General features: G+C 33.0%; 1 protein-coding gene across 1 annotated transcript; it reads right to left on the bottom strand.

The window, feature by feature from the left end:
* Nucleotides 1-7,295: 7,295 nt before the first annotated feature.
* LOC145326928 (uncharacterized) lies at nucleotides 7,296-11,286 on the bottom strand. The gene is made up of 4 exons (XM_080170381.1): nucleotides 11,020-11,286; nucleotides 9,640-10,717; nucleotides 8,259-8,358; nucleotides 7,296-7,307 (listed from the first exon to the last, which is right to left on the bottom strand). The coding sequence occupies exons 2-4, from the start codon at nucleotides 10,326-10,328 to the stop codon at nucleotides 7,296-7,298; spliced, it is 801 nt and encodes a 266-aa protein (XP_080026507.1). The 5' UTR covers nucleotides 10,329-10,717; nucleotides 11,020-11,286.
* Nucleotides 11,287-11,558: the final 272 nt, after the last annotated feature.

The following is an 11,558-nucleotide window of genomic DNA, read 5'->3' on the forward strand; positions in this document are numbered from 1 at the left end:
TTCGTGCACAGATATTTGCCTGGGTGGAGTAGGCTTTCGGGAGATGATATCCAAATGGAAAAATATTACATTTCCTCCTAACATTTATGCGACCCCATTTTTACTTGAAATTTATTGCTAGTTTTGATAAATGTACAATTATAGAATCATGTTTTGTTTATTTAATTTTGGCTTCACCCATTGCATATAACGAACCTCGTAAAAGTGTCTGACTATGACGTCAGAAAAAAATAACAATTAACCAATGAGAAGCCATTATTCACTGTAATTGACCAATGGTAAAATATATAGCGGTCTCTCATTGGTTAATTGTTAATTTTTTTCTGACGTCATAGTCAGACACTTTTACTGGGTTCGGCAAAACTCAATTAGTAGTGTGAGGTATAATAATATTTTATAACTTTTAAAAGTTTCTTTTGCTTTAATTGTAAGATAGAAATGCTAAATTAGTTATGCTAAAATTTAAGCTTTAATTTTTAGACATTTTAGATTGCGCCATTTAGATTTGGATTAGAATGGTAAAATTTGAAATATTTAAAGTAATATCATTATCTATTACATGTAATGAATTAACAAGATTGTTTTTATTGTTTAAAGATAATTATTTAGATTTTTAATATGAAAATAAAAACTTTTATTTTGACACAATTTAGTTCGTCGTTTGTATAAGATGTAATATCTTTACGCACACAATAGAGATAATCTAGAGACACACTTTAAATCAGCCAGTAACCCAGCGAAACTTTTTAAAAAAGGTAGCATGCTACGTTGTTCGATATCTCAAATGGTAGCTTATGAATTACCACCTAATTTTTTGGCGATAAACGTTAGAAAATCGGCCTTTCAAGCAAAAGGTAGCATGCGAGTTCGCCATTGATATCGTAGCAGAGTATGGGACGAAGTCTCTCTCTCTCTCTCTCTCTCTCTCTCTCTCTCTCTTTCTCTCTTTCTTTCTTTCTCTCTCTCTCTCTCTCTTTCTTTCTCTCTCTCTCTCTCTCTCTTTCTCTCTTTCTTTCTCTCTTTCTTTCTCTCTCTCTATTAATTTGGAACTCGCATGCTACCTTTTGCTTGAAAGGCCGATTTTCTAACGTTTATCGCCAAAAAATTAGGTGTTAATTCATGGCGAATGGAATTCGAGGTAGCATACGAATCGGTTCATATATTGCACGAGCTCGAAGGCGACTGTATGGCGAAATGTCTTGCTGGGAAGGTACAACCCGGTCATACTATTGGTTAGAAAGGGAACAGATTTTAGTAAGAAAGGGAGGTAGTTTTTCATTTAATTCGAATAATAAATAGTCGTAACACTTAGGCTAAAGCTTTGCTAAGTTAAATTTTATCTTGTCAAAAGTTCTCTGCTAGTATAATGTGAATTATATGACAAAACGTATATTTTAAGTCACCTATGATAGTTGAATTTCTTAGGATAGAGCAAGCTTTCGGGAAATTATGTCTTCGACAAATTTGGTCGCTGATATTATTAGAAAGAATTGTGTATAACAAACATAAATAAAGATGTTTGTCTGCTAGAATTTCCCTTTTAAAAGGACGAATTTTGTGGTCAGATGTACCATCTAAATTTATCATGTCTATTATGAACACTAACATACAAATACGACACACAAACTTACTTAAAGGGACATCTTTTTACATAATAAGTTTAAGAAACAAAACATATAACTAGATATTCAATGAAATAATAAATTAGTGTAAGTATCATCACCCTTTTTAAAGATAAATAAATTGAATCCAGTGGTTTTTGCTAGAGGAGTGTGCAAAACACGAAAGATTTGACATCACATTTCAATTTTTATACCCCTCTAAATTAAATTTGAAGGTGTTGTAGAATTGAATAAAGCTGCTAAGAAATGTTTATAAATGCTTTAGAGGGATACATACATTGAGATATTTAATCCCGACTGCTAACAAAAATTTCACAAACAGATGGACTTATGGGATAAGGTTTTCAGTAAAGCTTACTAAATTGATTGTTAGAAATACCCTATTTTTGCCACAGTTTCATATTCATGTTTTAAGTGCACTTATGAGTTTTAACTTCTTTGGCAGGGAGGAAGGTCTAAGAATCTATGACGTCACAAAAATTTTCCATAGGGGAATATAATATTTCCACAATGATCAAGAAGTATGGGCGCTTCGCGCTTCATATAAACAAAAGCATACACTATACATATATGGCTTGATTATATATATTTTAATTATTGAAAATAATTGATAAATGAAAGACTATCTCTTTATAAAACAGGCAAAAGCGCACAAACAAACGGCCAGTACACACTCACACACACACACACACACACACAAGCATACACATAAAAAACAACAACTCTGCTCTCCTCCTTACTAAAGCCTATTCACATTTTACGCATTTGTAAACTGCGTATTTACAAACGGATGAATCCTACTACAACTGAACTACTATAAAACTATCTCTAGTATACGTTATACAATTACACACAGCTATGTACAAAGTGATTTCATATCAAAGCTTTTTTGCTATTCTTAGAGGGCTTTGCCTTTTGCTTTAGTCCTTTCAAGACCGCTAACGTGGTAACATTATTACTCAATTTTAAATCATTTCAAAGGTTGTCGAGTGATCTATTTTTTTAAGGATATCAAAAAAGAAAGCACTTAAAGTAAAAGTTATGATTTTTAAATAAATTAACACAAAAATTATTGTTTTTTTAAAGGAAAGGATACGAAAAATAATAAAAATAGTTGTAAAAGTTTCGTCATCTGCGTAAGTAATGCGCAGAGCGTAAATTGCGTCGTATTTTCGTATTATATGTAGTCATGACTTTAGCGTGCTACGTACCCACAAAACTTTTATATAATATCTAACATTTCACACAAGCTATCTTAGTAGTTTGTTTATTCAGTTAGTTCAATAATCATAAGATTTCAAGATTTAGTTTTGTGATAATGCTGTCATTTTTTTATTTCTAGTAATAAAAATGTATTGTAATATAGATCTTTTTTAAAGTAGAAACGTTTTGAAAACTTTATATATTCTTTTGTAAAAGTAACGTGTTACAATTTACTCTTGTTTTTTTCTATTTATTTATTTTCAAATTTGAAACAGAAATCAGAAATATGATAGTTAGAATATATTTTATTTTATGTTATTTTAAATCTTATAAAACTTTCCGATGTAAAAGATTTTTTTATGAATTAGAAAAACAATTTTAATTGCATTTTTTATCTTCTAAAAATAAGTATACAAATAAAGAAATAAGATATGAGAGTTTAGAAATACCACAATATTTATCATTCTATAAATATATTTACGTTATCTTTCTTAAATATATGTATTTTTTGCTCCCATTAAATAAATTATTTTTAAAATTCCCTTTTTTCCAAAAAAAGCGCAAATATTTAAATATGTCAAAAGTTCAGCGACCTTTTTGATGTAAGTGCAAATGCGTCAGAAAAAAATCAAAATTATTTTTCGCTCTTTTTCACATGAAATGATTTATATTTAAAAAAAAAGTTTTTGATCTTAAAGAATTTATGATGCAAAGCTTCTCGTTAATGTTAGTTTCACTTACTTACAAGAATTTACAATATCAATTTTGTTAGCTGTGTTTATTTGATATTAAAAGAGGATATAATCCAACTTAAAAATCTTTATTTAAGCAATTTAATACTGTATGTGTAAAAAAAGTGATGTTAAAATTTTTAGAAAGCTTGAGTCTTAAGCAATATTCAAGAAGTTTTTTATATAATATATTCTTGATAATGGCTTCAGCCTCTCTAGCTAAAAATACTTCGAAAATAAGAAAAAACCTGTTAATAAGTTATGTCAATTACATTTAAATATTTTTTTATTTAATCACATTTAAAAAAAAGTAATTTATATTTTCAGTATGAAGCTTTGGATCATGGAAAGAAAACGAAGTAGTGGGTTTAGTCGTATTTTCACAGTAGCCTTTCTCCTATTTCTAGCCCCTGCGGGAGGCTGTAACCAAACGGGGCCTATTTCCTAACCCTGTGGGGTAATCATTAACATTTACCAACATAGCCTATCAAAATCTTGAATGAAAATACGACGAAACCCACTACTACGTTTTCTTTCCATGATCCGAAGCATTATAATGTGTTATAATTTTGTGATATTTGGATTTGGGTTAAAAGGTTTGAAGGAATAAATTATCGATATAGATTTGAAATAAATTTTGAGTTTATTGGCCCTAATACACTGTAAAAACAATTTTATATGATGGGTTTTCATTTTTAAGTTTGCTAAAAAGTTGAATTTATCGCATTCTTATAAATTTTTGTGTAATTAGGTTTTATATCAGCTATGAGGTTATTTGTATGAAACAATACTGTTTAATTCATGATAAGAAAACGAAGAATCGGGATTCTTCTTTTTGTCACAGTTGCTTTTGATAGGTTAGGTTTTTGAAATTGAAATTGGCCCTGCAGGGTTAGAGCCCTCCGGAGAAACTAGAAATGGGAGAAAAGCTACTGTGAAAATACGACGAAACCCGCTACTTCGTTTTCTCTTCTCGTTTCTCTCTGTTAAATGTAAGATCACAAAGATTCTCTGTTAAATGTATTTTTATAATAGTGTGCAGTTTAGTAATGGAACATGAAAGCCGAAAGTGGTTTCTTTGACTATTTTATTTAAAGTAATAACAGTAAAATTTTAAATCTGGTCTAGCCTGTATTATAAAGTTAACTAAATGGAAAAACTTTCATAGAAACCACTTTAGCTTCTAGGATAAGGAAATATAGGATGGTTTGGAAGATTAATCAATTTTACCAGAAACAAGTCAAAGATAAACAAAATATCTAGAAAGAGTAAACTTATCAGGGATAAAGGAACAGGCAAATGATAAAAATGTAAATTGCTAAATATTAAAAATATTTTGTTTACGTAAGTAAATTTAAGTCCCGATTTATTTCGATTTGTAAAAATTCAAGCATTAAATAGAAAAAATTGTGTCTCAACCATGACACTTTGGTTGAGCTTGGACTTCCGAATTAGCGGGAAGTTCACGAGATCAGTTGGCGAACATACAAAACCCCCAATACCAGGAACCATCAAGATTCAACAGCAGGTTTGAATATAGATTTATTGATGAAATTATTTCAAAAGACCTGAAATTACAAGATCAATTAATAAACAGAATAAAATATTATTCGTTATCTTAAAACTTTGAGCACTAAAAAAAATCTTTTTCTTTTCTTATGGTTAAAGAATCTTTGGAAACTTTGGCTTTTAAAGGAAAATTATTTGGTTTAATAAATCATTGTTAAATGCAACAATAAGGCACATAAAAATTACTAAAACATATATTAATCATAATTAAGTTTCATGCTTAGCTGGCTAAAGCCTTTTTTTAAAACTACATATAATCGTCCTATACACCATACTTCTTAATCAAATTAACAAATTCTACCTGAAGCTCTTATGGTTTCAAATCCCTGATATACTAGGGTAGTTCACACTCAATGAGACCAATGATAGGCCCAATTTTGTTCTCCGCAATCTTCACACTCTCATATCTCATTCAAAAGTGGAAAACGTGGGCGCATATAAACAATCCATGCTGCGTCACATTATGAAGGGAAAGCCAAAAAAGACGACATTTGCGCTTAGTTTTAGGATTAATGATAAGGAATTGATTTGCACTTGATAAACACAAAGCTTCCTCGAAAAGAGGTTAAGACACACCCCCCGTTTGAAAGTCAAATTAACTTCCTTAACGAGATTCAAGGTTTTTTTTTTTGCGCTGAGCACTAGCAACATTTCTCACTAAACTCAACTCACCATAATCACATGAGAATGGCCACATCCCGAAAACGTGACAATTTTGCTCCTAACTAGATGAAACCCCGTGAAATGCATACACAATATTATACTCCTCACTAGGACTCATAATACTTCACATTTTAGGATAGAAGGATGGGGATTGGTTTGTACCATACAACATTCCATGCACATGACAATCACAAGATCACATACACAAATCCTAAAATAGATAATCCTATTAATCATGATGCTGTAAATATAACAACTACACTAATAATAATCATTTCATAATCAATAGGTAATAAATCATTATTAATAAATCAATAAGTACCTACGAAATCAGGTTGAAATGTAAATGTAAACAATAATGGTAAAAATAAAACGAAATAAATCCTAGACAAGAAAATTAAGATTTATAGGTACTTAAAACTAAATATGTTAAGCATCAAAAAGAGTAGTAAGAAAAAAATTTTTCAAAATCCTTGGGCAGAAAGTTCTTCAAACCTAATGAATAAGAACTGTAATATCTTAATCAACAATAAAACTTTTTAATACTTAAAGAATAGCAAAAAATAATATCTTCGTTAGAATTTTCATCGGAATTATGAAAAAAAAACATTTTTCTTTGTAAAATATGAAACTTTAAATATGAATTTTCAATCATTCCTTGATCTGAATAAAAATGTTTTACCTGATTGAAATTCATATATAATTTTTTAAGAAAAATCTGCTAAAAAATACTTGATTTTTTCTTAGAATAAATATCGGATCACGCAACCTCGACACATTTATTCCTTCTTGGTAAACTTTTCAGGTAAGTTTTCTAATGAATTGTACTTTTGAAAAGAAATTAAACTCAATAAAATTAAATTTGAGCAAATGAAATAGAATAAAATTTAATCGCATTTCATTTGATTCTTATTTTAGGCATAAAAATAGGCATCTGAAAAATGTGGCTTTTTTTACTAAAAAAAATCTCAATTTCCATAAAATAAGAATCAATTATTAATCATAATTTTTTTAATAACCGCTTTTATTTTAATATCTGCGATAAAAATGAAGGAAAGGTTAATTTAAAATATGCATAGTTTATCTTAAATTAATTCTGTGATATTCATATAAATAATAATCAATAATTTAATAATATCATACATCGTGTTCATTACTATAAATGCTTATCTCATAGAAAATAGAGTTTACATTTTTAAACATGAACGAAAATATATATGTACCTAAGAAAATAATTGCTATAAATACTTTCTCAAGGTTTAAATTTGTCCGAAGTCGCTAGGTACATATATTACTACGAATCTCTGCTCTCGGAATGAAGAAAATCTTTACGCGTGGATTATTAGGAATCCTTGCCCCCGGAGTGAAAGAAAAAACTTTATTTGCTTACAAATTAAAACAAATATCTTGATTTTTTGCGATAATCTTTTTAAAATAATAATAAGAAATATTTTAAACATTATCATAATAATTTTACATGTTGTGTTCTTTACTTTAATGCATTATCTCATACGAGAATCTGAGAATAACATTTTTTAAGCAAACGTGAACCATGAAAAAATACCTCGAAAAATAATTCTTAAAAAATCTATTTTTCTCAATCTAAAAAAAATCTGCAAATCATTTGGTAGTTAATACACACAAACTTTTGCTTTTCAAAATCATACTTAAAGAAACAAAATCTTTTAAAATCTGCTTTAAAAGTCTAAACAATTTTGTAGAATTTTTGTGCTTAAATATGAACAATAAAATTAGTTGAATAATGAATACTTATTCTTTGCAGAACCTTTTTAGGTTCCCTTCACAAGCTTAATATATAACTTGTAATATTTTTTCTTTAAAGATCATTTTCACATAAATAGTTTATGTTGTAGATTAGATATGTGTGGTTTGAAATTTTTCAATGACTTTCTGGCGGCAACACCCGCCATATTTCCACCCGCCATTTGCAGGCCTCTTACCCTGTGTCGGGCGGCAAGGTTGGCAGCAGCCAAGTCGATTCTTGATTCATGACAGCACCAGGGCAAGTAATAAAAGTGTGACTGTCATAAAATTTAGAATCATCTACCGGCTTTTGTCCGGCCGGAACCGAAACTCCCGTCGGCTCTTGTCCGGCCAGAACCGAATTTCTTATTGGCTCTTGCCCAGCTGGAACCGAAACTCCCGTCGGCTCTTGTCCAGCTGGAACCAAAACTCTGATCGGCTCTTGTCCAGCCGGAACCGAAACTCCCGTCGGCTCTTGTCCGGCTGGAACCGAATCATTCAGCGGCTCAATACCCGCCGTAACAATATTCTCAACGGCTACAGTATCGTTACCAATATCATCAGGAATAACTGCAGCACAACTAACATCAACTGCAGAAGTAACAGGTTTCTCAATAACAGCATCACAAGCAGAACCAACAGGTTCATCATTAACAGCTACGGCAGACCCAACCGGCTCATTATCAACAGCTACGGCAGTACCAACCGGTTCATTATCAACAGCTATGGTAGTAGCAACCGGTTCATTATCAACAGCTACGGTAGCTTTAAACGCAGATTTCTGCTGACCAGCTCCATAGTCAGCACTTGTACAGATAAAACCACTACCAAAAATGGTTCGCCACAACATAGACTGGCCCACTTTCTGGTAGGTTGATGGAAACACGTCAGGATGTGTATTTCCAATGATGATATCTAAGCCTCCACTGATATATGTAAATCTTTCTGGCGGCATCTTAAATATTTTGGCAGCGGTTTCCGGATGGACCGAGCGCATCTCGTTGCCACCTCCGAGGTTAGGCATAACAGCTGCCTCAAATTCTCTCAAGTTACCATCCCTGTCCTTCAGATAGAACACCACATTGCGGCAGGATGATTCTCTACCATCAGCAACAGAAATGTTTGTATATCTGCCGGTAGATTTCAGCTTCAACTTGTGGGACATCTTCTCAGATATAAGTGGTAGACTCGAACCCGAATCAAACATGACGGCGGCATGGCAGGCGCCGCCGCCAGGTGCTACAACTGGAACTATTTGCAGCAGGAAGGTACAGGTGCTAGGCGCAGAACTTGATTTGTAGACTGTATTCACACTAGCACTAGCCTCATGCAACATACGACTATGATAACCGTCGCAATTATTGGTGCCACAGACACCAAGCTTATCCGATTTATTACAATTGTCAGCAGTATGACCATCACACAAGCAGAGTTCACACAACTTATTCTGCTGGACAACTTTTTTTCGGTCAACAACATCCATCTTCTTAAATGTGGGACAACGGAAAATAGGATGTTTATCCTCGCAATTTTCAACAGGACATGCACTGTTCCACTTGGAAGCCTTGTCCTTTCCAGCCTTTCCATTCTCATTGTCACTGCGGCCAGACACTTGCGCGGCGGCAGCTCTATCACGATTTCTCTTGCCGGCGCCATTGTCATAGGACATATCACCGGCCAACATGGCACCCCTGGTCCTCTCCAGCAGTTCAACAATCTTCGGGATGTTGGGTTGGTTCATGCTACCTAGCTCCATCATAATTTTGTCTCTCAAATTTTCAGGGCACTTGTCTTTAAAAATATGAATGAGAGTTAGGTGGTTGTAATCCTTAGCTGCAGAACCAACGATGGCTTCTACCTCCTGCATCATGCTCTTGAAGGTAGCAATTGCGCTAACCACGTCCACAGGTTTATCCACAGGTTTCATCTTGTTCAACTTAGTTAAAATCCTCATGAACCGGCGAGTGTTTGATAAAAACATCTGGTCAAGAAACGCCCATTGTTCATTGTGATCTCTAATCGCTGACACTTGCTTGCGTAGTTCCGGGTTGGTTATCACCTTCTCCATACACAACATCAGACTTAACCTCTGGTCAGCAAATCCATAACCAGAGCAAAGATCCTTAAAGACCTGTTTAAAGTTAGGGTAATCCGTGTCAGTACCGTCGAACGACGGCAACAAACTGTTGTCCCAGCGCCCATACTGCGGGTTGGAACTCCGAATATCCACGGCAGACATACTTCTGGAGAGAATGGCAGGTGTCCCACTCTCATCCAAATTAGATGAACGACGTTCCATCTCTCTAAGCCTTCGGTACATATCACGTACTACTTGGCGCAACTCCATGGAAATTTTAAGCACTCCCATGTCCATCTTCACCTTCTCAATGACGTCGAGGTTCCTGGCGACAGTGCTTGACCTCGCGTCATCTGAATCATTGTCAAGCCAGTACAGAATTTTTGTACACTGCTCCAACGACGCATAAACTTTATCTGCAACAGTTTTCTGCTCACTAGCTTCATCCAAATCACGCTTGAACTCGCGCAGCTCACTAGACTCCACGGCAGGTTTTAGACTTTTTATTAGGTCAGATTGGTCCTTGACCTCACTAAAAATGTCACGAATTGATTTTAAATTCACATTTTCACATGAACTAAAACTTTGGCAGGCTTTTAGATTTTCATAAAACACTTTTATCTGTTCGTCAAACACCTCTAGCCTTTCATTGCCAATAGCGATAGCTCGCTCAATTTTCTGCTTTTTAGTGAGCACCATATTGATTCACTAGGTAATTATTTCACAGAAAAATTGTCAATGTTTTTTTTTTCCATCAATACACTATATGCTATTGATTTATTGAAGAATGCTAACGCCTATTCTTCAGATTCTTTGAAGAATGCTAATGCCTATTCTTCAGAACCATTTGAAATTGCTTGTGCAGCGCCTTCAACTCCATTCATTTGAAATTCGCTTGTGCAGCTCCATCAAACTTCAGTATTTTGAAATTGTCTCAACCATGACACTTTGGTTGAGCTTGGACTTCCGAATTAGCGGGAAGTTCACGAGATCAGTTGGCGAACATACAAAACCCCCAATACCAGGAACCATCAAGATTCAACAGCAGGTTTGAATATAGATTTATTGATGAAATTATTTCAAAAGACCTGAAATTACAAGATCAATTAATAAACAGAATAAAATATTATTCGTTATCTTAAAACTTTGAGCACTAAAAAAAATCTTTTTCTTTTCTTATGGTTAAAGAATCTTTGGAAACTTTGGCTTTTAAAGGAAAATTATTTGGTTTAATAAATCATTGTTAAATGCAACAATAAGGCACATAAAAATTACTAAAACATATATTAATCATAATTAAGTTTCATGCTTAGCTGGCTAAAGCCTTTTTTTAAAACTACATATAATCGTCCTATACACCATACTTCTTAATCAAATTAACAAATTCTACCTGAAGCTCTTATGGTTTCAAATCCCTGATATACTAGGGTAGTTCACACTCAATGAGACCAATGATAGGCCCAATTTTGTTCTCCGCAATCTTCACACTCTCATATCTCATTCAAAAGTGGAAAACGTGGGCGCATATAAACAATCCATGCTGCGTCACATTATGAAGGGAAAGCCAAAAAAGACGACATTTGCGCTTAGTTTTAGGATTAATGATAAGGAATTGATTTGCACTTGATAAACACAAAGCTTCCTCGAAAAGAGGTTAAGACAAATTGGTTAACTTTTTTTTATCAATTCTAAATAAATTCCTTTCAAATCTTTTAAATTGTTCCATTGGAATTGTCCTTTATTCCTGGTAAACTCCTGGAAGATAAACATTAGTTCCAAGTGAGCTCTTCTGGTGCTAGAGGTACAAATAATCATGACAAAAGAATTTCCAGTTTATAACTAATTGCTAAGAAAAGTTTTTTTTTTGATCTTTTTAACCTAAAGCTTGATTATATAGCCTTTTTTCTTTTTATTTAAATTGACAAAAAT

The sequence above is a fragment of the Acartia tonsa genome, chromosome 1, assembly GCF_053477335.1.
Source record: "Acartia tonsa isolate MP-2025a chromosome 1, ASM5347733v1, whole genome shotgun sequence".
NCBI classification, from domain to species: Eukaryota; Metazoa; Arthropoda; class Copepoda; order Calanoida; family Acartiidae; genus Acartia; species Acartia tonsa.

Bases quoted from the DNA above. Each gene is read 5' to 3' on its own strand.
- LOC145326928 (XM_080170381.1), bottom strand. From the start codon at position 10,328: ATGGTGCTCACTAAAAAGCAGAAAATTGAGCGAGCTATCGCTATTGGC. The intron at 8,359-9,639 runs GTTAAGTCTGAT...TATCTGTACAAG, and splicing joins TATGGATTTGCTGACCAGAG to TGCTGACTATGGAGCTGGTC.